General features: G+C 40.4%; 2 protein-coding genes across 2 annotated transcripts; one reads left to right on the forward strand and one right to left on the reverse strand.

The window, feature by feature from the left end:
• Positions 1-1,894: 1,894 nt before the first annotated feature.
• On the forward strand, positions 1,895-8,891 carry inpp5e (inositol polyphosphate-5-phosphatase E). Its single transcript, XM_031747261.2, has 11 exons — positions 1,895-1,985; positions 2,493-3,365; positions 4,078-4,201; positions 4,287-4,384; positions 4,489-4,613; positions 5,050-5,169; positions 5,302-5,409; positions 5,881-6,042; positions 6,346-6,461; positions 6,585-6,721; positions 7,816-8,891. Exons 2-11 carry the CDS (start codon positions 2,563-2,565, stop codon positions 7,946-7,948), a joined length of 1,926 nt encoding a protein of 641 aa, XP_031603121.1. The 5' UTR covers positions 1,895-1,985; positions 2,493-2,562; the 3' UTR covers positions 7,949-8,891.
• A 3,078-nt stretch (positions 8,892-11,969) lies between these two features.
• On the reverse strand, positions 11,970-18,658 carry pmpca (peptidase, mitochondrial processing subunit alpha). The gene is made up of 13 exons (XM_031747292.2): positions 18,612-18,658; positions 15,804-16,006; positions 15,626-15,705; positions 15,458-15,540; positions 15,261-15,355; positions 15,077-15,177; positions 14,222-14,485; positions 14,006-14,098; positions 13,808-13,926; positions 13,636-13,726; positions 13,079-13,141; positions 12,848-12,992; positions 11,970-12,765 (listed from the first exon to the last, which is right to left on the reverse strand). The coding sequence occupies exons 1-13, from the start codon at positions 18,656-18,658 to the stop codon at positions 12,596-12,598; spliced, it is 1,554 nt and encodes a 517-aa protein (XP_031603152.1). The 3' UTR covers positions 11,970-12,595.
• Between the last annotated feature and the right edge of the window lie 5,556 nt (positions 18,659-24,214).

The raw sequence follows: 24,214 nt of genomic DNA on the forward strand, positions 1-24,214 counted from the left end.
ATCATCATGTAGCAATTTCAAATATCCAGTGGCCTTGAGGTTTCCATTGATGAAGAATGGACCCACTATCGTTGTACCCCATATACCACACCAAACCATCACTTTTGTTGTTCCAACAGTCTTTGAGGATCCATCCAATGTGGGTTAGTGTCAGACCAATAGCGGTGGTTTTGTTTGTTAACTTCACCATTCACATAAAAGTTTGCCTCATCACTGAACAAAATCTTCTGCGTGAACTGAGGGTCCTGTTCCAATTTTTGTTTTGCCCATTCTGCAAATTCTGTGCGCCGATCTGGGTCATCCTCGTTGAGATGCTGCAGTAGCTGGAGTTTGTAAGGGTGCCATTTGTGAGTAGCTAATATCCGCCCGAAGGATGTTCGACTAATGCCACTCTCCAGTGACATGTGGCGAAAAGTGCTACGCTGTGGGCTCTTGCTGAATGAAGCTAGGACAGCCACTGATGTTTCTTCATTAGTGACAGTTTTCTTGCGTCCACATTTTGGCAAATCCAACACTGAACCAGTTTCACGAAACTTAGCAAGCAGTTTGCTAACTGTAGCATGGGAGATGGGTGGTCTCGTAGGGTGTCTTGCATTGAAATCTGCTGCAATGACCCGGTTACTGCGCTCACCAGATATCAACACAATTTCGATCCGCTCCTCACGTGTTAACCTCTTCGACATGTCAATGGCTGTGAACAAAGAGAAACTTGTAAATAACTCATGAAAGAATAAAGTTACGTTGAAACCAAGCACACCATTGTTTTTCTTGTGACATTACCAATAAGTTTGATGTGTCGCATGGCCCTCTTCCTATTGAAAAAACAAAAGTTGTATCCAAGATGGCCGACTTCTAAATGGCCACCATGGTCACCACCCATCTTGAGGAGTTTGCCCCCTCACATATACTAATGTGCCACAAACAGGACTTTAATATCACCAACCATTCCCATTTTATTACGGTGTATCCATATAAATGGCCCACCCTGTATATATACATATATATAATCTGTGAAAGGAAAAAGTGGATAACTAAAATACAGTGTAACTAGTCTTCCACCATTCCATTCCAATATTAGTTGCCTGAATTATAAATTAAATTGAACTGTCACATGCTATACTTATCATGACACACCACGCAGATCAAAGCTTAGATCATCTTTAGGTCTACTCGCTGAGAACAAAGGCTATGCTCTTGATTGTGATGTAAGGCAAAGTGGACAAATTGTAAGAGAATTAGAAATTGAATTGTAGCTGCAAATATCTACTCAATCGTATTACACTACACTGATTAAAATAGGCATGTTTTCTGACATTTTGATGAGGGGTGGGCATTTTTCTTGTACTTCCTGACCTTTGCTCTCAGTCATTTTTACAAAATACCCATGAGTCTTTTGATATCAATTATAAAACATTTTTGTTGGCATTTTAAATGATATATTTAATGAGCCAAAGCAAAAAAGTGGTGCTCACAAGAGGAAGAAAATAGGAGTGCAGGATGGACTTTGGATTTGAGAAATGCTGTCAATAACTTTGGTGATGTTCTGATAGGTGAGTTGCCTTGTCTTTGTGTTTTTTAAGTATTACTAATACTTATATGTTGAAAATGTGCACTCATAGTGTCACAGAGTTCTTATGCCAGGGCATTGAGCTACAGTGTAAGTTTAGTTAAAATTAGCATCTTATTAGGATAAATTAGGTCAGATGTCTGTTGTCTGGAGTCCTCTCTCCTCGTATAAGAATAAGTTCCCTGGAAATTATTCGAAGATGTGTAAGCTGCAGAAATGAGAAAGCAGGTGGTTATCCTAGCAGTTGAAACACAGGTATGGAAGTAATACCCCTTCTTAGCACACAGGGGCGCTGTGATACATGCTGAGTTCAGACTGCGACTCTCTTGGTAACAAAAATCTGTGTTGTCAAGCGTTGCTAAGGAAGTCACGGAGCTACTTTTTAGTCAGTTACCCTGACACCAACAGTGCACAAAAGGTAGCTTTACTTTCAGCCTGATAAAAGAGACATAAATTGTTAGTGCAAACGACAGAAACTACCAAAGTTATCCGTTTGTTAATGTGGTCACAGAAACGTACGCTTTAGGCATTAGTTAGCACAGCTTTAGCATTTTAGCTTTGTTAGCTGCAGCTGCAGGTTGTTATTCAGTGAAGAGAAAAGCGTAACAGATGATATTGTTGTGTATGTAAACGTTATTTAGATGATGGCTTAAGTAGAATTGTTAAAGTGGACTTTAACGGGACTTTCTGTTCAGCATTAGAGTTGTTGAAACAAGCAGTGATTGCGTTAGCTCATGTGCTTTGTCTTTTTTAGCTACAGCACTTGCTTTTAATTGCTTGAAATCAAAATGTTTGCTGTTTCCACTGATTGGGTATTTGATGCAGTAACCCTCTGCCGTGGCTGATATCAGAAAGTATATCAGACAGTAAAGTGATCGTTTGAAGGCCATGTCAGTAAAACAAACTCCGCCGTGTGTCTGAACAGGTCTTGTGCCACTTGAAAATGAGAGCGCTTCATCCACATCACCACAGCTGGACTCAGACATGAGAAGAGGATGACTGAGGATGGAGAGGACGGCCCCCTCCATCACTCCTGTGAGGCTCCTGGTAAAGGAGACTCGATTGCCAATGACAGCAGCAAACTCAAGACCTCCATAGTAGATGTGAAATCCACCAACGGGCACAAGGATGACCTTAGGCTTAGAAACACAGGGGAAGGGATCAGTCCGTATCAGCCCCGCCCCCCCTTGCTACCCAGACTGTCGAAGTCCAGCAAAAGCATTTCATTGGAGGAGACTGTGAGAACCAGGAGGCTGAGAAACAGCCAGGAGAGTCTGAGCGACCCAGCTGAGACCGGCTCCTCCACAGACTCGCTTAAAGAGGATGAAACTATTGTAGCTCCGACTGGGTTTGTTCTCCAGGGTACAGCTGCAGTGAGGAATGAGCGGGATCCCAGTGCGAGACCCCATTCTGCTGTTCCAACTGGATCCCCAGCCTTCCGGGACAGAGGGAGTAGTCTTTCTGACTATGAAAGGAGACCCCGTAGCCAGCAGAGCGACCTTACAGTCCAGCAGTGGAGGGCCACCAAGGTGCGCCTGTCTCCGGTGCAACCCACCGGACCACTGCCTGCTTTGGAGAAGAGCTTTGCGTCAGCCACTTTAAGGGCAGCTAATAGGATTGACAGGGATTGTTTGGATTATGCCATGCCGGCCAGAGAGAAGCTGGGAGAAAGGCTCCACAGGAACCTGAGCGACAGCCGGCTTTTGGAGAACATGGGGTCGGATAGTGCCTCTGTCAACTCCATGAGGTCCACCTACAGCGTACTCAGCCCCATCAGACCGCAGGATATGAGGAACAGGTAGGTTTAGCAGGTAATATAAAGATGCACCTATAGTCATCATCCTTGTGCTGGATTTGAAGGCTCTATTGTAAGATGTCCTGTAGATTAAAGTAACTACACTCAGCTTCCTGTTAAACTATAGTTACTTACCAGTCTCTTTCAAGGGTATTAGGCTAGTGACACTATAAAAACAAACAAAGTAAGATGGGGTGTGTTTTTGTTTTGTTTTGGTTTTTTTTTGCCTGGATGAGCTCTTTCTAAGCTCACACACTTTATACTCATATTACCGTTCTATCTTTCCTTTATTATAGTACACTTTAGCTCCAAAACCCCCAAACTCCCCTGCAACCTGTGTTAGATTTAATTCATCTTTCATCATTCATCTTTCATTCCTCTTTCCAAGCTAAATTTGAAATGTTTGAACGTCAGTCTGCGATACTTTGTGGTAAAGAAATCAACATCTGAGCTGCTTTAGCTAAAAATGCATAAATAAGAATAGACAGCCTCCATTACTGGAGCAAAGAAGAACAGGTGTGAGAGTGCGATTAACACTGAATCTGAGGAGATTCAGCAGGGTTTTTGACAGGATGAGTGGTAAAATAGTTCTTAGTCTACTGCTTTAATACTTGGTTATACAGATGAATTATTGACCTGGCCTCAGAGATAGCAGCCTTACAGTCAGCTGTGATTAAACTCGATATATGTGCTGATTTTACTTTTCCTTATCTAGGAGTTTTATGGAGGGCAGCGTGCTGGGTAGTGGTGCCTTGCTTGGGGCTGAGGAGCTGGACCGCCTCTTCCCCGACAGGAGAGTTGGCATCTACATCACCACTTGGAACATGCAAGGAGAGAAGGTGGGAGGATGTGACCTGCAGCATCTCTCACAAAGGTTTTTCTGATGGAGAAACTGAATCATAACCAAATTCCTGCCATTTTCAGGGCCTTCCAGTCAACTTAGATGATCTCCTCCTTCCAACCGACTCTGAATTTGCACAAGACTTTTATGTTATTGGGGTCCAGGAGGGCTGTCCTGACAGGTGGATCATTTAATGATTTTAAATAAAAGCCGGTTATTATGATGAATTACTCCGTCATGGCTCTCGTTTTCTGCATACTAATATGTAACTTTGTTTGTGTGCAGGAGGGAGTGGGAGACCAGACTTCAGGAGAGTCTGGGACCTTACTATGTCATGTTATATGCAGCTTCACATGGTGTTTTATATCTCACTGTATTTGTCAGAAGAGATCTCATCTGGTTCTGCTCAGGTCTGTCCTACTCTACGTATTAGTTCAGGAGTGATAGTGATGGTGAAATGATATTTCATAAACCAAAGGGTTTAATAGTCTTTAATTCAGATAGATCGTTTATGTTGTTGAATTAACTTTATTATTTTCTCAACTAATCAATTATTTGAGCTTTAAAATCTGAAAACTTCAAAGCTAAGCTGTGAATGTTTAGTTTTCTAGATGAAACCTTTCTATAATATCCTTAAAATGCTGTTTACAAGTCAATACAGATGATATGAATATCAAAACACAGTTTCAACTTACAACTCTCTACTGATATCCTTGTTGCTTTGGATGAAATGCTCCACCTACTATAACTGGCCAGAGGATTGTGACAAGGATTTTGTTGTAGTGACATGTTGATTTGTGTGCACAGATATGAACCACCTTTCTTCTTCTTTATTTTTTTGCACAGAGGCGGAGCACGCCACAGTCACAACGAGGATCATCTCGCAGATCAAGACCAAAGGCGCAGTGGGGATTGCCTTCACCTTTTTTGGCACTTCTTTCCTTTTCGTTACTTCCCATTTTACCTGTTAGTAGCAGCTTTTCCAAGTCAGAGAAGCTTTTCTTTTTTTTACACTGCACATTAGTTGTGTATTGCATTTAAACCCTACAGCCAGCCAATGTTGCGTATTTCTAATGTGTTTTTCTGTTTTTCTCCCAGCCGGTGATGCCAAAGTCTACGAGAGAATACTTGATTACAACAAGATTGTCGAGGCTCTAGCTCTTCCAAAAGGCCTTCCAGATACCAACCCTTACCGCTCCACACCATGTAAGACTCTGAAGCTACTATGTGTGAATGATGTAAAATATTAAAGCTAATTGGATGGTTTATGCATCAGAATACTTAATCTTTTAAAGATGTAACAGTATAAAAGTGGCATGCATTCATTCTGATAAGACAAATTATCTTAAAACAGGGCATTCATTTTCTAATTGTCTTCCTTTTTTAATCAAATCACAACATGATTGATTGCAACATCTAAAATTAGATTAAACATTCCTAGACACCTAGGTTTAGGATTATTTGCAGGAGGAGGGAATAAGCGGTCTGGCTAATGTACAGGAAAGTTTTTCTCTATAAATATAACAATCTATTTTTGTATTTGTTTCCATGGCCATCTTTGTACCAGCAGTTACTGATGATCTATATATGGTTAAAATTGTGGTTAAAATCTTAGTGCTTATAACACTAATTGTCAGAAATCAGTGAAAATCAATGGAGTATCATTTTTCACTGCAGCTGACGTCACCACAAGATTCGATCAGGTCTTCTGGTTTGGAGACTTTAACTTTCGGCTGGATAAAGACAGGAGTGAGGTGGAGGCCATCATGAGCTCCACAGTAGGTGGCGATATGAGCCCTCTGCTGGAGCACGATCAGCTTTCCAAGGAAATGAAGGAAGGTATGCACATAGCAAGCCAAAGCGTCAACATTTGCAAAAACTCCGAAAGTTGATTTTGTTCATCTGGACGTCGTGCTTTCAGTGGGAGAAATGTTTTGTCACTTCAGACTGAAAAAGCGGCTTGGCTGAGTGATGAAAATGATTTTCCCACAGAAAATGCAACGACTGGATGAGCAGAACCAACATTCTTGGATATTCTTCACTAGATGATTTTGCATGCATCTAAACAGTTGCAAAAGTTTTTATAGAAATAGGTTGTTGTTTTCCATTGATTCTCATCCTGTGAGTTGTTTGTCCCTCCAGGGTCAATCTTTAAAGGTTTCCAAGAGGCATCAATACACTTCTTACCCACGTACAAATTCGACATTGGTTGCGATGTCTACGACACCACTTCTAAACAGAGAACACCTTCATACACAGTAAGTAGAACAATGATGTTGTGTCGCACATGACAAAAGATAAACGCCTTAAGTTTGTTAAAAACACCTTATCATTTCTATTAAAGTGGCTCTCAAACGCATTGAACCTCTCTGTGTTCACAGGACAGGATCCTATTCAGGAGCAGGCAGGCTAATGACATAAAAACACTCATGTATACCAGTTGCTCGAACATCAAGACCTCGGACCACCGGCCTGTCATTGGTGTCTTTCAGGTCAAACTCAGGCCAGGAAGAGACAAGTGAGTCCCACTAACATTCACACATACACCTCAAAGTAGTGCTGTAGGATTCCAGCAGTGTTTTCATTCATGTCACCAATTGCACATTTCTTTCTGGAAAAATGTCATCAGCATCCACGGTGTGTAAGACAGCCTAATATAAAGTGATTTTTAATTAAATTTAATTTCACATAATGGTGGAACTTAATAGCTTGAAAGAAGGCGAAAGTAAAATACGCCTTTTACTATGACCTGTTTGACTGAGAGCCTTCACTCTCAGTGGTGTCACGTTTGGGCCTAGCAGTTGTTTCTGGAGAGGCACTGGTGTAGGCTTTCTGGCATGTGTGGAGAGTTATTGAGATTAGGGACTGGCACAGGGTCTAGGGAAAAGAGATAAGAGCTTTTTTGGTTCCCACTTCTGTTATCCCTTTCAGGTTTTCCACAAGTAACATAATTTATGAAGTAAATGTGTTAAATCAAATTCAGATGGGTTTTTTAATGACACCAAATCATAGTGGTAGTCAGTCTCAAGCTCTTTGTATTGTAAGGTTAAGAACTCTGCATCAATAGAAACCCAAGAATCTCCTTTGACTAAGCATTTAGAAAATAAAGGAAGAAAAAAATCATTCCCAAGCAGAAGCAGCCTCGAGAAGACAGAACAGAGTAGAATAGAGAGAGAACGAAACACAAACAGGATGAAACTACGTGCAGCACTGACATATAAAGGGGTAGAGGAAGAGAGTCCCCCAGCAGCTCCAGGTTTTAGTGATGTAATAAACTGTGCTTTCGTGGATTTTTGTAGGTAGTCCAAAGATCACCAATGTGAAAGAATCCTGACAATCTTTAGCTGTGGCCACGAAACAGTAGCTCTGTGTCATACAGTCTACATGATTCAAATTTGATGGCCTACCCAGGTTTATTAAGTCCATGTTGCACAGTGTGGGTTGCAGTTAACTTAAAATGCTGCTGAAATATCAGAATGCAAAAAAACATGCCTTGAATGATGGTTCTTTTTCACTGGACTGCAGTTGATCATTTGCTAAACGATCAGTTGTGCTTTATGCATTTTGACCTTCTAACACCTGTAGTGTTGTATTTGCTTGTATTTTTGTCAGCATTCCTCTGTGTGCCGGACAGTTTGACCGAAGTTTGTACTTGGAAGGTATCAGGAGGAGGCGAATCACCAGAGAAATAAAGACAAAGGAGGCCATGAAGAACCAAAGCAGCACGATCTGCACCATCTCTTGAAACCCATTAAGGAACACTCTGGACCGGATCAGACTGGATTGGATCACACCTGTGCCAGAAACAGGAAGGCCAGAAAAGGACAAAAAGGAAAAACCAAAGTTGTCTTAACTACACAAATCCCAGCTGTAGTCGAGGTAACTGAGGTGCAGCTGTGTCCCTGCTAGACTCGAGGGCAGGGATCTCGAGGTTATGCAGACATCAGCATTCTGGCCTTTTTTTATTCTGCCCCCTGTACTCAAACATGACTAGGGAAGGGGGTCTCCCGTTGTGGCTTAAAGTTCAGTCACATGCTCCAGTGTGGACTGATAAGACCTTACAGAGAGTAACAATACCTATTTTCTCTCTATTTTTTGTAGCCATTTAAGAAGCATCATATACTATAATACTCTGTTTTTCTGAATGCTACACCAGTGTTCAAATGCCTTGTGATTTTTGTCATGAAATAATGTACTAAACATAACTACAGCACACTTTTAGGTGTCCGTTTTGTTGGAGAGTTTTGAGGATCAGGTCAAATATAAACTTTGAAGAGCATGTCGCACCTTGTTAAGAGCTACTGTTAAATTCAGGGAAATTACAGTTATTTAATGCTTTTATTCAATATTTCTTAAAGGAACTCACTTGCTATGAAAAAAGTTTGAGCATTTTAATGATATTACTACTATATTACTACCATTATTGCTACCTTTTCCTGTGATTAGGCCAAGTGAACCTTTGCAACACTCAACACAATGCCTTATCTCTCATCTTATTACTGTGTAAACTGTCCATGTACTGTATGTAGCAGCACATTAATCATTTGCATTCCCAGCATGAAGAGCATTCTGTTTTTTTAAAAAAGTGCCTGTGGGTATTGTTTTTACATCATCAGGACCTCTTATCCATAACTGTATCTTTTTATGTCACCTGACGTAACATCCCATAATAAAGGTTTGAAAACACCTTTGTTTGTTGGATACATTTTGCCCATAATAGATGTATTTAAGTGTGGGGGAGTACAATGTTTTGCAATGTTATTAACTTAATATAATAGTTATAATACTGTGTTAAATCTAAGGTGTAGCTGAGCACCAGCTTCCAGAGCTAAAAGATGAAGCCTGTGCGGGAATCCCCAAAACTGCAGTTTCTCTAATGGCCACTTGAGGGCGGTTCTTAAACTGAGTCAAAAATAGTTGTCCCACTTAAAAATAACTGATCTGATTTCTACCAAGTCATCCATACTAGCAAAGGTTAAAGTTAGGGGCATGATTTACAGGCTTACAGCCTCTCGTCTGATATACACTACCAGTCAAAAGTTTGTTTTTTCTTTATTTTTATGACTATTTACATTGTAGATTCTCACTGAATGTGTATGTATGGAATCATGTAGTAAACAAAAAAGTGTGAAATAACTCAAAACATGTTTTATAGTTTAGATCAGGGGTCGGCAACCCGCGGCTCCGGAGCCGCATGCGGCTCTTTAGTCCTTATTTTGCGGCTCCGGGTGGTTTGGGAAAATAGAAGAAGTATTTAGCTGAAGTGCATTTTATTTGTGTTTAGTTCTTTTTTTTTTTTAAACTTGTAGTTCTAAATTGGAAGATTATTGTGATTTTGAAATATAAAAATAAAATGATATCTTATTATTTTTTTCATCACTCAAAATAAGCGTCACACTCGCGGAAGCCGGTGTACCCGCCGAAGGTGCATGTATCGAGACTTTCAACCCCAGATAGGCCGATTATGGATCTTCGGATCCACATTATGTCGGCAGCTGTTCTCCACCATGAACTATGTTAAAAAACAAACACCGCTCCCGCCTCACAGATGACAGCTTACAGTCCTGCGTAAAGATGAAAGCCCCGATTTGCAGACGCTGTGCGCCGAGGTTTGGGACCAGAAGTCTCATTGTAAACATATCACTGCAGACCCGACGATGTTTGCATGGACATGCTTTTCAGCATCTCTTTATTGACCACTTTTCACACGCGGTTGCTGTACGCATACAGCCGGCTGTAGCTTTTCAGCTCACAGCCCGACAACACAAGAGCAGAGAGAGCACAGGCTTTAAGGCGGCGAGGCGCGATTGCGGGTGCCGCTCAGGTGCGTCCGACTCCCATGCAGCGGCACTGCAGACCACGCCCCGCCACACACATTAACAAGGTAAAACAGATATTTAGGCAGAATTTTGCAAATATCCTTTTTTTTTAACGGCATAGTGCTTTTTTTCCAATTACTTTTTAAAAGTCAGGTCAAGGCTCCAAAAGCCCACAGGCGATATAAGGGTGGCGGCTCACAACAGTTTTTGTTTGCTACACGGATCATTTTAGTTCAGCTGGGTGTCTTTCCTTTTGTTATATTTCTTTAAGAGTTTAAAATGTGTTAATTACATAAATAAAATGTAATTTTCTCTGTAGCACTTCATGGATTTTATAAGCAACACACCTTAGTTGCTCTGTAGATTCTTTTAAAAAGCAGTTAAAAACCTTTCTGTTCAAACAAGCCTTTTGTTGATCTACGTATTTTATATTCTTTACATTATTTACATTTGATCTTTTACATTGTGTATAATGTCTATTGATTGTATTGTTTATTTTAATATTTGTGTACAGCGCTTTGTGACTGCCTGTCTGTGAAAAGTGCTTAATAAATAAACTTTACTTACTTACTTTAGTTGTCCGCACAAAGCACAAAAAACAATATATACAGTGTTATCTTCATTTTAGATTTCAAAAAGTATTTGCGGCTCCCAGTGTTTTCTTTTGCGTGGAAACCGGGTCCAAGTGGCTCTTTGGGTGTTAAAGGTTGCTGACCCCTGGTTTAGATTCTTCAAAATAGCTATTCTTTTCTTCGATTACTGCTTTGCACACTCTTAGCATTCTCCCGATGAGCTTCATGTGGTAGTCACCTGAAATGGTTTTCCACTTGTTGGCCCTTTTCCCGTCACTCTGCAGTCCATCAGATCCCAAACCATCTAGACCGGGTTTAGGTCAGGTGACTGTTGAGGCCAAGTCATCTGGTGCAGCACTCCATCACTTTCCTTCTTGGTCAAATAGCCCTTACGCAGTCTGGAGGTGCGTTTGGGGTGATTGTCCTGTTGAAAGATAAATGATGGTCCAACTAAACGCAAACCTGAGATGGGATGGCATGTTGCTACAAGATGCTGTGGTAGCCATGCTGGTTCAGCGTGCCTTCAGGTTTGAAAAAATCCCCAACAATGTACCAGCAAAGCACCTCCGAACCATCACACCTCCTCCCTGCTTCACGGTGGGAAGCATGCATGTAGAGACCATCCGCTGATCTTTTCTGTGTCGCAGAAAGACACGGCAGGTGGAACCAAAGATCTCAGATTTGGACTGAATCACATGAGCAGCCTCTGGAGAACTCAAGACTCTAAACAGCTGTTGATGCAGGGAGATGACTGGGTCTTCTAAACTGGAACTCTGTGCTGCATTTATCTGGGCTCTAACTTCAGGTGCTGTTAACTTGTGATTTCTGAGGCTGGTGACTCAAATGAATTTATCCTCAGCAGCAGAGGTGACTCTTGGTCTTCCTTTCCTGGGGTGGTCCTCGTGAGTTTCATCATAGCGCTTGATGGTTTTTACGACTGCACTTGGGGACACATTCAAAGTTTTAGCAATTTTTCATAAAGTAATGATGGACTGTCGTTTCTCTTTAGTTAGCTGATTGGTTCTTGCCATATTATGAATTTTAACAGTTGTCACAGTACAAACCTTACTTCTGCACAACACAACTGATGGTCCCAACCCCACTGAGAAGGCAAGAAATTCCACAAATGAACCCTGACAAGGCACAGCTGTGACGTGAAAACTGTTTCAGGTGACTACATCATGAAGCTTATTGAGAGAAGGCCAAGGGTTTGCAAAGTTTTGACTCGTAGTTTGTGCATTTCTGTGAGAATATACATGAAACACAGACAAAAACATAATCAACATATGTCAACAAATGTAGACAATCTCTAAGTCAAAAACTCAGAGTATAGACTTGCAAAGCCTTCAACGTAACAGTAAAAACAACCACCACACTTATTTAACCATCGTTTTACTGTACAATACACAAACCACGATTTCAAGCTGGAGGACAAGCAGTCAAGTCAGTAACTGATCCAAAATCTCCATTTTGTTTTTAATCATATATTATGTACCTTTCTGCTGTCTCTGTAACTGTAAAAAGGACATTAAGAAGTCTTGTTGTATAAATAACAGTTTAATCCACTGACTCTGGAATAAAGACAATTCTTTAGAGAGCTGAGATCTGCAAAGAAAGTAATGGCAGAATAAAAAAAATGAAAGAGTTTGAGGGGCATCCAGAACACAGTCTACTCTGAGTGGCTCTGTGACACTGGTGGGGTTTTTAAATGGGAACCTTACATGATAATTTTGTGTTTCTTTAAAAGCAAACTCCTGCAAACCTCCCATAAAAATAATGAATTATTGACTTCCTGGCAACAAAATAAAAATACAGTTGTATACAGACTAGGATTACTGGAGAGTACAATGTGTTATTTCTTTAAAATCACCCCTTCTCTCAGAGGTTCGAGTCAGAGCTCAGGTATTTGTACCTCCCACAGAAAGCTGTGGTGATTACCGTGTTCGGAGGGAACACCAGTGTAATCTTCAAGTCCAGTTTATGTAAAGTGATGATGTGGGTCTATCTGAAGAGGCGGTATGTGCGGGGCAGACGTCCGTCCTTGCTGGACAAGGCGGCCTGGATGTGTTCGTATGAGGGCAGCTCCATGAGGTCTCCAAGCGCTGCGACAGCTGGCTTACTGCGCAGCATCTTGGTGGTCACTCTTTTAATATCACCAGCTGTCACGCTGCCTGAAAATTATTTGAATATTATCGTCACACAAATTTAGATGACTCGCAAAGAAAAGGACACAAAAATCTTTCCAGTACTCACTTATTAGATGACAGAGCTCATGTGGCAGCTTTCTCTTTCCTGTGGAGAGAACCTGACGACCAACGTCTTCAAAAATAACCGGCCGTGATTCAAGGTTCATCATCAACATGGACTTCAGCTGAGTCTTTGCCCTCTCCAGCTCCATCTGGGCACACAAGGGAAATATATTAAAAGTTCTGTGTAATTTTTATTCTGCTAATTGATGACGACAAAGCTTGTGGTGATCATTACCTCTCCTGCACTGCCGCCCATCTGAATGAACTCTCTGGTGATTATTTCCACCATTTCTCTCACCTGGAAATGAATAAATGAAATAAGAAATAAGAAAAAGAACCACAAAAAACATGACAAACTATTCACTGGAGGTGAACTTTTCCCAAATATACATTCAGCTCCTTACAGGGACAAAAAAAAGCGGGAGCACATTACCCATTTATCCTCTCTTTACTGGCTTCCTGTCACTTTTAGAATTTAGTTTTAGATTTTATTGCTTGTTCTTAAGTCTTTGACCTTTGCCCACTTTTTTTAATCTAAGCTTTTAAGCATCCACCCTCAAGTTAGGGCACTAAGGTTTTCTAATCAGAGGATTCTGGATGTTCCCAGGACAAGGTCAAAAACAGAGGGGATGAGGCCTTTCCAGTTGTAGGCCCCATCCTGTGGAACCACCTACCCCAGAGCACCAGAGCTGCCAAAACCTCATCAGAAATGGTTTCAAAATTTAAATGAGAAATTTGTCACAGAATCCTAGCAGATACTCTGCAGCTGTCCTGTGTTGAGTCTGTACCAACCTGTCTGGGGTCTGCACTAGCATGGATGCACAGTAGGCCGCTGTCCTCGTAGCTATGATGGTAGGAGGTGGCGTTGTACATCCAATGATGTCTACAACAGATAACAAAAATTTAACAGTTGGTGAAGACTAATTAGAATCATTTTAGCACAATTTGCTTTTGAGACGCTCACCTGTTAAGGACATTCAGGTACAGTCGGGTGAACATGCCTTTCCCGGGTCCTCCTGCAGAGAAGGAGCCGCCTCCACCCATCATCATGTTGAGCACAGCGAATGGGATAAAGTCATCCTCCTGTAAAGGGAACAGTTTTACCCTTTAACATGTCTCAGGCCCCTGATTGGAGACTTTCCAAGACACTGCAAACACCCACCAGGTAGGAGCAGCTCTCCAGGCCGATCATGATGTGGGTAAGCTCTGGGATGGGGGTGGGGCCGAGGCTCACGTCTGACATATCCTTCTCCATCTAACAGAATAAAAGACAATGTCCAACTTTTAAAGATTCTATGCTTTCTCCAGCAGAAAGGAGGAATAATAATAAAACAGGTATCTGTCAAACTGTGATTTTAAACAGAGCCTGGTAAATCACCTTGACGATGCCACCAGTGTACTGTGCTACAGAGAGGTCCACGTTGGGCGCTGAACTTGTTCCCCACACTGGCTTCACGTCCAGCAGGTACTTCCTGGCACTTTCGACCAGCTGCTCGTGCTCGATGCCCACTCCTGCCAGCACCATGCGCTCTGGACGGTAATAGTTACGCAGGTAACTGTGAAGCAGATTCTTGTCAATCTTATCCACATTTTCTGCAGGACAAAAACGAGGCAGTCCGACTGTGTTGCCTCGATATGCAGCCTGGAAACAAAACAACAAAGAAGGATCACATATAGATTTAAAGATGAAAACAAACTAGGACTATTCACCATTAAGTTTGACATTAATGAAGCCAGAATATCTACAAGTAATCCCCCTGACCCAATCAGACTTCAGATTACTCTAAACACCAATTTTCACAATTTTTGCCACTCCTGACTCTGTATGATATCAACAAGAGGGAAGCTCCTTAATGCGATTAACCCTGACATACAGAAGCCTCTTTCACTCCTTGTTCACATCTTCTTTTTGCAAGAGGCCTCCAATAAGAAGAAATTTGGCTTAAAGGGGGGGGACTCAAAGGGAGAAGAAGCTTGGTTCAGATTGTGAGTGAATGGAGAGGCTGCACGAAAGCCCAGCTAAGGCAAATAGATCATTTTGGACTGTGAATCATGCAAAGTTACTCTATCAGAGTTGAAGAAGAAACCTAGAAATGAGTGTAGTGCACTGAAATTTTGACAATGGATTTTGGTTTAATTAGTAATTCACTGATTAATAATAAAATGGGATGAATGGCTGGATGTACTAGCTAAGGCCTATGTAGAAGTCTTAGAATAATGAGGTGTAACTCACAGCATGGATCATCTCAGTGAGTAACGGCTCAGGATCTGGCCTCATGTTGAGATCTTCTAACTCAAAACGCACCGCCATTCTGGTCATCTCGAGCTCTTCATCTGCACACAAAGAAACAGTTTGTATTACCGGTGGATGCTCTTGGACAGTTTGTGAGGACTGATCCTAAGTTACATGTTCTTACCCAGCAGCCGAGGCTGCAGAACAGCATCAGACAGAAGACTGACCACTGTGTCCAGACCTTTCACTTCAGCAGACACTGCATACATTGTGGTGTCTCTGCAAAGCAAAACGACTAATCAACACACATCAAATCAGCTGTGTGTTGTTTGCGTTTATCATTACATCATTGCACACTGAGACGGGAACTGTGTTAAATACCTAGATGTCTGACAGTCACAGATCCCCCCGTGTTTCTCCAACGTAAGAAGGATTTCATCTTTACTCCCATACTGTGCTGTGGACTAAAGACATAAATGTTGTTCTCAGGTTTATTGCTCACACCTCCACCTTTTTGGTCTTGTTCATTTAATTTTGTTTAATACTTACAGAAAATGCAAGTTTTTCTAAGAAGTGTGCGATCCCACTTGGATACTTTGCTTCATGTCTAGATCCCGAATTAACCAAAACTAACAGAAGGAAGAGAGAGAGAGAATCCACACTTTATCCAGTTCTTGCAGGTGACAAAGAACAGTGAATATACCAGCACATCAAAGATACAACTTACTTCCAACTGTGCAGAATTGACCAAACTTGTTTTGGGAAGCAACTTTGAGGCCATTTTCTAGAGTGGTAATCTTGGTCTCATATTTTTCCTGACCATCCACTGAAGCAAACAGTGGTTTGGGGATCCCAGGCAACGGTGTAGAGAGGGAGATATTTGGGTATCCGCCACCACTGCTGTATTTCCGGTAAGCTGCTATCCCATACCTTGGATGACAATAAAACAACTGCTATTAAAAAAAAATCTCATCAACTTTTAAAAGCTGAATTTCAAAAGCCAACTTTTGGAAAAACTGCAGCTTATACAACATGACCAATAAAAATTAACAATCCAGGGTTTAATTTTAGTACAACCTTTACATTGTACATAGCCCTTCTAGCCACAGCTACTTTGAAGCCCACCGATTAGTCTTCTGACAAACAATGCGCCAATACAAAAATAAAAACAAACAGTACAACAAACAGCAATGGAGACAACAGTGACTAACACAAATACTGACAAACTTCATAGAACAGTTAAGAAGACATATTTTAGAGATTTGGCCTTAAAGTTTAAAATCAGTTCATGTTTTTATCTATGGTGGCAGAATGTTCAACACCTGCAGGCCTTTATATGTTAAAGAGGACTGACCATTTTATTACCTTGTTGCTTTGCATTCTGCATCAATTCACTTAAATTCAATTCAAATGGTGCCAATCCACAACAACAGTAACCTCAGGACATTTTATACTGCAAGTTTAAAGACCCTAAAGTAAAGAAACCCCAAAAATCACATGACCTCCCTATGAGCAAGCACTTGGCAACAGTGAGAAAGAAAAATTTCCTTTAATAATAAGTACAGATACCAAATGGATATGCTATCTATAAAATTCACAAAGCTTAAATATCAAATGTCTTCAGAATTTTACAATAATGATGATAATAATAATAATGATAGTAGTTGTACTGGCGTCTTGTCCAGTACTTTAAAACCTTGTTTGTCATGTGTTCTCTTTTTTGGCAATATGTTACTGTTACACAACAGAAAAGCTGAGACAAAATCATATCGTGACACGCAGACATACCTGGGCGGGCTAAGATCTTACAAGCTGAATCATTCAACTAGAAGAAAACAATTTGCATCAGAAGCTACTGAACATCCATTATATATATGGCGGTTGCTTGAAAGAGGCCTGTCCTCTTAGTGTCAGGCACAAAGTGGAGTGGAAAATATTTTCGTTTGTTTGTTTTAAATTACCATGTTAAAAAAAAGGAAAAAAGAAGAAGAATAAAAAAGGAAAAGAAAATCCAGCTAGCATGTTTTCCATACTCTTCAGAGGGAAACAGCCATTTTGCAAAGACATACTATTGTCTGCAGAATTTTTGGGTCAGTAGGTGGTGATTTCATTACTGCTGATCTCTAGTCTGGACCAGGTTAGCTTTGCAGCATATTTTACCCAGTAAGAAAATGAAAATCGAATTACTTGATAAATTGTTACATCCCTAAATTCATAACATTTTTATTGTTCTACAAACATTAATATCTGATCCTGAAAAAAAAGAGCATCTATTTTACTGTCTGACCATATTAAATTTGTATGTAGTCTAAATGTATGTTTGAATTCTGTTTTTATATTTATTTTTTACTTTCAGATAATTATGTCAGCTCCAACTGACAAAATAAAAACTAAAACCATCTTTTAAACATAAATTTCATGACATACTTGATTATAATCCGTAAGACTAAGTACATTTACTGGCCTGTGCGAGCATTTAAATGGACATTCATACATTGCTTTTAAAGCAAAATGTACAGTGCTTTTTCTCTCACACCGTTTTATCTGCAGCAGCTGTAGTCCTTTCAGTTTACACATTTAACCTCCTCATATTTTTCAGGTATTACAATTTACACCAATTAAGCGAACACACAGGGAAAACTTTTGGTTATCTTAGTCAGCTTAAAACAAGCTTCATATGACTGCTAATCATGATTGCCAGTGGTAGGCTAAGTGAACCCAGATAACATCACTTGAGTAAACTGAACTTGCTTCGTAGTACAGGGCCCTGGCCTTGGTTCAGCTCCTGTGTTTTAGCTCCTCTAGCTGTGAGACAACTCTGTTCTGATTGGCTACCCCTCATAAAAAGAACAGTGTGGTTTCTGTGTTTACAGCCACAGCCATGTTACAGGGATCAACATATTCACTGACATCATATAGCACCAAACGTACGTAAAAACGTCCTGAAAATGACTATTTTGACCTTTTGACTCAAATAGATTAGGTGCATATAGGTACTGTTATCGACATCATTGTCCAAACGTGTTTTACTAGGAGTTTCAAAGTTTAACATTCCTCTCTTAGCACTTCTATAATATCAAAATCTCAGCCACACCACGATAAAGTAAAACTCAGCACGTATTATCCTCCACCATCCTCAGGCAAACGCACACTATTAAGTCCAGCAACAGCTCTTTTACCCAAATATGTCTCTTCATATTCAAATTCTCAACAAAAACAGCCTAACTAGCACGTCTATTTCAAAAATATTAAAACAAAGTAGAACACTTCTTTATCTCGGACATTACAGAAAGCCGCTAAAATAATGCCAAAGCTTAAGCGAGAGGAGCATTTTTAGCTTCATTAACGGGTTATGATGTAACTTAGCATCATGCTAGCTGCTAATTAGCGGTGACGAGGACGTAGAGAATTTCTGAGCCCGCAGGGATGAGCGGAAACGTCACGTGGGAGACAGTGGGTGTATCGGTGCTGCAGTCTGTTCGCGTTAAACTCCACAGTAGCGACACTTTAAGAGCGTTTATTTAAAACGTGTTACCTCTGAACCCGACTCCAGGTTCTGCACCTCGACATGTGAGTCGCCATCCTGGATCCTCTGTGACGGAGATCAACCCGGATGATGACGAAAGCTACTCGAAGCACTTCCGCTTTCAACCAGCTGATGATTGTTGAACATGCAGCCCAGGGGCCAAAAGACACGATGTTACTGAATAGTAAGAACATCACAGTGAAGTCATTAATAATTTTGTAATAATCAGTTATAATTGTTAAATAAAAACACTGCAATTTCAGCTATGGGGAACAAACTGGAAATTCAAAGTATTTCTAAATCAAGTCTTTTGGGCACAAAACAATATTACATGTCTTTTTCTTTCATTTACATTTAATAAAGAAAAAAATCACCCTTCTGCAGTGAGGAAGGTAATTGTTTTATCCCCTGCTTAATTTGTAAGTTTGCTCACTTACAAAGAAATGAACAGTCTTTAATTTTGTGGTACTTCATTTTAGAGAGAATTTCAACCAAAAATGCAGTTAAACATATTATAAACACATGTTTAAAACACATGTTTTAGGTTATTGTCATGCAAGTACATGACCCGTCCATTAGCTCCTCAGTGTGGTGAAGTCATCCTGCAACCTTAACAGAAAAACAGCCCCAAAGCGTCATGTTTCCACCTCTGTGCTTGAGTGTGGGGATGGTGTGGTTTGGGAAATATTAAGCATTTCTCTTCCTCCAAACACAGCAGGTCAAGCTGATGCCAAATATTTTCATTTGACTACAGAACTTTCTTCCAAGCTTTCTCTAAATCCTTTAAGTGTTCATTAAGTGTTTGTTGGAAAACTTAAGATTACCCTGTATATGTCCCTTCTTGGGCAGGTAGACCTTTGGTTGATATTCTGTTTTTCTCCGTTAAAATGAAACAACTATAAAAATTACACTTAAAAATTCAACAAACTCAAATCAACATTGAGCAGAATAATCCATTTAGAAAATTTATAGCACACCCCTGATCTAGAAGATCGACAGTACCTGTCTGGGGAGATTGTATCCCAGATTATTTTTCTGTAGGTAGAATTTATAGATGTTCCCTAAATGCATCACACACAGGTAGTCATAACGCAGAGTTTTGAAAACAGAACAGCTCCAAGTGTCGACCGCCACACAGGGCAATCACAGCTGGCAGATTTTGGGTTGCAGCTTTCTCAAGAATTATCCATCCATCCATCCATTTTATGACAGCCTATCCGTTTTCTTCCACTTATCCATGGCCAGGTCATGGGGGCAGCAGCCAGAGGATGGACCACCCACCTCCTGCATTTTGTCCAGGGGAACACCATGGTGTTCCCAGGCCAGCCAAGAGACATAGTCTGTGTGTCCTGGGACTATCCCGGTGGGACATGCCAAGAACACCTCAACTAAGAGGTACCCAAGAGGCATCCTAGTCAGATGCCCGAAACACTTCAACTGGCTCCTTTTGGTGCAGAGGAGTAGTGGCTCTACTCTGAGCCCCTTCTGGCTGGCCGAACTCACCTTATCTCTAAAAGAGGGAATCCAACCACCCATCAGTGGCACGAGAAAGCTCATTTTGCTGCTTGTATCTGCGATCCCGTTCTTTCGGTCGCTACCCAAAGCTCGTGACCATAGGTGATGGTAGGGACGTAGATCAAATGGTAAATCGAGAGCTTCACTTTTACGCTCAGCCCCCCACAAGCTGTCAGTTAATTTCCCACTCCACTCTCCCCTCACTTGTGAACAAAACCCTGAGATACATAAACTCCTCCATTTGGGGCAATAACTTGTCCCTAACCTGGAGTAGGCACTCCACATTTTTTCCAGCTGAGGACCATGGCATCAGACTCAGAGGTTCTGATTCTCATTCCCGCAGCTTCACGCTCAGCTATGAACCACTCGAGTGCAAGCTGGAGGCCACAACCTGATGAAGCCAACAGAACCACATCAAGTGAGAAAAGCAGAGACGAGATTCTGAGACCACCCAAGTGGAAGCCTTCCGCCACTTAGCTACGTCTACAAATTCTGTGCATAAAAATTATGAACACAATCGGTGACAAAGGGCAGCCCTGGCAGAGTCCAACACCCACCAGGAACGTCTCCAACTTATTGCCACTGCCTGGGCAGTGTTTTGCTTGGCCTGTTGGTATATATTGGCTGCATCCGAAATTCTGCAGGCTAACCAAGTGTGATAGGACTTCTTCTTCAGCCTGATGGTTCCCTTTACCTCTGGTGTCCACCATCTGGTTTGGGGGTTGCCCCCAAGACAGGCATCAACCACCTTGTGGCTGCAGCTCAGTGCAGCTTACACAAATAGCATAAGTAAGTGATGAAAGTATTTTATTTATTTACAGGAAACCAAAAGCAACAAATACACAAATAAATAATCATTTGAGAACCAGTTTAGTTTTAGGCAAGCAAAGTAATAAAGAATTGTGAAAGAATTGTTTTTTTGGGGGGAAGGGGCATTTAACATCAGTTAAAGTTAAAATTAAGTTTGTGTTGGGGTAAGATTAAAATGTTTGGCACTCAGTTGTAAAAGTTACAATTATAGTTAATGGGAATCCACAAATCTCACAAAGATAGCCAAATAAAGGGAAACACATTTACAAGACCCCAAGAATACACTTGCCAAGTTTAAAGTGGATGGGATGAACTGTCATATAGACACAGAGATTTGTCTGACTATTAGTAGGATTAAGGAGATAACTACTTACTGACTTCATTTTCTTCAGTGCACTGCTCAAATCCACAGGTGCTTTTTGTCTTTTTTTGTTTTAGGATGAAGGTTTATTAACTCCAAAACAGCTCTATCTGTGTCTGTAATTTGGGCTCTAAGATCCAAAACAGAACAATTGATCCATTTGAGTGGGTAAGCGGGCCAAGAGCATTTAACTACCCATCAGTGAATCAATTCTGACACAGAAACAGGTCAGCTCCTCAATAACATTAACACTTCCACCTGACTTTAAAGCACTCTGCAGCTGTAGAGAGATTCAGCAGGACTGTGACCAGCAGCAGCACATTTATTATTTGCTACAATGTTCTCCATTATGCATGTCACCGCAGTGCTTTGGATGATTTCTCTGTTTTCACACTGCGGCTCAGCTTACGAGCTCCAGGACACCATCCACACTCTGAAAGAAGAAAACCTCCACCTGCAGCACCAACTGGAGAACCTCACCAGGGCTCTCAGGGATTTGAAACATCTTCTGATTGAGCACTCCAAAGGTAAAAACAGAGCTTTCTTGTTACAATTGAGCACTCCAAAGGTAAAAACAGAGCTTTCTTGTTACAATTGAGCACTCCAAAGATAAAAACAGAGCTTTCTTGTTACAACTGAATAGAATTTCATAAATACAAAGTCTTAATAGAAACTTTTATCACATTTGAATATAGCTACTGGTGGGGAACATGACCCTGAATATCTGCACGCCTGGAAGGAGTGGTCCCAACACGGTGAGCTCTCCAATTCTGGTTTTCAGAGCAGACTTTGTTGTAGCACTTAGTTGTCTCTATCCCAGCAAAAAAAACTCTGTACTGTGTCCTTTAGGGATAAGTGCTGAGACCCACCAAATGCTGGAGCAGGCCCTGTGTTTAAACGAGCTCCACGATGCAGCGGATCACATCTTCATCACTCCAGTTTTCCTCCTCCTCTCACCTGTTATGTTTCTGGCACTGCTGTCATGACTCTGACCAACAACCCAACAAACTAATTAAACGTTCACAAAGATATGACACCCTATAATAAGCAAAATAGTTATATTTAAAGTCCTACATTAAAGGTCAGGATCAAAAATCAGATTGACTTTTACCTCTTCAGTAAATGTTTTTCCCTTCGTGTTTTCTGAATTTAGTTTTTTTTAAACTGGCAGGTTTGATTCTGATGTGAAACATCAGGTAAAAATAAACATGGAATTCATCCTGTAGCTCTGTGTGATTTAATTTCCTCTGTTTTTCACTCTAGGCAAGGCAAGTTTATTTATATAGCACAATTCAGCAACAAGGTGATTCAAAGTGCTTTACAGAGACATTAAAAACAAAAACAAATAAAAAGCATGATTTAAATTTTCTAATGAAAATCTGGATCATGGTCAAGATGTTTGATAATAAAAGACATCATCTTCTGTGAGATATTTTTGCATGAAATGTTCTTTGAGAACTTGGCTTTCAGATCTAAAATTAGACGTAGCCCTTGAGGATATATATGAATGCCTTGTACTTAGATGAATGGACAAATGACCATCTTATTCAACAACATACACACATCTGCAGATTTACTCAGCTCAGGCTTTAACAACCAAAACAAAAGTCAAGTGACAAAAAAAGGGATACCATGGTAACACAGTAAAAGCAGCATAGACATGATAAGATAAATTTAGATAGATCTAATTTTAGATCTATCTACTGGGTCACACCCCTTTTGGCTTTAGATAAATCTAAAGCTAGATTTTAGTTTTGAGGTCATATTTTGTCCTTCTATATTTTTATATAGAAGCAGATAAAGGGTACTGCACAGGTTGTATTTATTTATTGGTATATTTATTGTGTTTAGAAACAGAAAATTACTTCAGAATGATGTGGAAATTTGTTTTAGACTAGATACAATCCCCTACAATCAATAGTATTTATTTTCTTGCAAATCTAACTGTCATTTGTGTGTGCTATTGTGCCCTGTTGTGTTTTGCAAAACAGTAACTTATGCACTGACACAATATGGTTTATTATGCAGGTAATATGTCTTGTGAAATGTAATGTGATAGTTCTATAGTTGTACTAAATGTAAAATATATACAGTCAAGCCCACAATTATTCATACCCCGGTCAAATTTTGACTTAAAGTTTCTTTTGTTCAACCAGCAAGTTCTTTTTTGACCAGAAATGACACAGGTGTCTCCCAAAAAATAATAAGACGATGTACAAGAGGCATCATTGTGGAAAAAAATATTTCTCAGGTTTTATTTATATTTTAGCAAAAAGTCAATAGCCAAAATAGCCAAGGGTATGAATACTTATGGGCTTGACTGTATATAAAAAAATATTAGAATTCATATGCATACAATACAAATTCTATATCTCATTTGTGCAGACATGCAGTTTGGAAAGAAGAAATCCATCATCCTTCAGTCCTAGGGAAATACAATATACAATACTTAACTCAATAGCTCATGTGTCACTATGTCATCACTTCAACTGTTATCAACATTTTTGCTCAGTGTTGAGCAAAGTCAGAGTGTCTTTTCGAATCTACATTAAACACAGTTTTACCACAGTGGGAAGACTGGGACTATGAGACTCTTTGGTGGATTTATGTGTTTGATGTTGTCCTGAATCCAACAGTGTTACATTTCACCCGCTACGTCTGCTTTGTCCGCTTAATTAAAATGACCCCTCCTGCATAGATTATAAATCGGTGCATTTGTACTTTCATTTCCATTTGATTATGCTGAATGGATTGCCAATTTACATTTGCAAGGACTTCATCTGGACCCAGTATTTGGCTGTAGACATGTCCTTGTGAATAAATGAGACAGAAGCCACCATATGGACAGTTTCTATGTTGTTCTCTCCTTTTTTAATATAAAATATTGGTCACTTTGTGGATTAGGCAACATTAATAGTCTAAAGCT

Source organism: Oreochromis aureus, linkage group 12, assembly GCF_013358895.1.
Source record: "Oreochromis aureus strain Israel breed Guangdong linkage group 12, ZZ_aureus, whole genome shotgun sequence".
NCBI classification, from domain to species: domain Eukaryota; kingdom Metazoa; phylum Chordata; class Actinopteri; order Cichliformes; family Cichlidae; genus Oreochromis; species Oreochromis aureus.

What these genes read in the sequence shown, in the direction of transcription:
- inpp5e (XM_031747261.2), top strand. Translation starts at nt 2,563, where the DNA reads ATGACTGAGGATGGAGAGGACGGCCCCCTCCATCACTCCTGTGAGGCT. An exon ending in CCGCAGGATATGAGGAACAG is followed by an intron (nt 3,366 to 4,077) that starts GTAGGTTTAGCA and finishes TTCCTTATCTAG; the next exon opens with GAGTTTTATGGAGGGCAGCG. An exon ending in AGAGAACACCTTCATACACA is followed by an intron (nt 6,462 to 6,584) that starts GTAAGTAGAACA and finishes CTGTGTTCACAG; the next exon opens with GACAGGATCCTATTCAGGAG.
- pmpca (XM_031747292.2), bottom strand. Translation starts at nt 18,658, where the DNA reads ATGGCGACTCACATGTCGAGGTGCAGAACCTGGAGTCGGGTTCAGAG. An exon ending in TGTGACTGTCAGACATCTAG is followed by an intron (nt 15,356 to 15,457) that starts GTATTTAACACA and finishes TTTGCTTTGCAG; the next exon opens with AGACACCACAATGTATGCAG. An exon ending in TGGGCGGCAGTGCAGGAGAG is followed by an intron (nt 12,993 to 13,078) that starts GTAATGATCACC and finishes TTGTGTGCCCAG; the next exon opens with ATGGAGCTGGAGAGGGCAAA.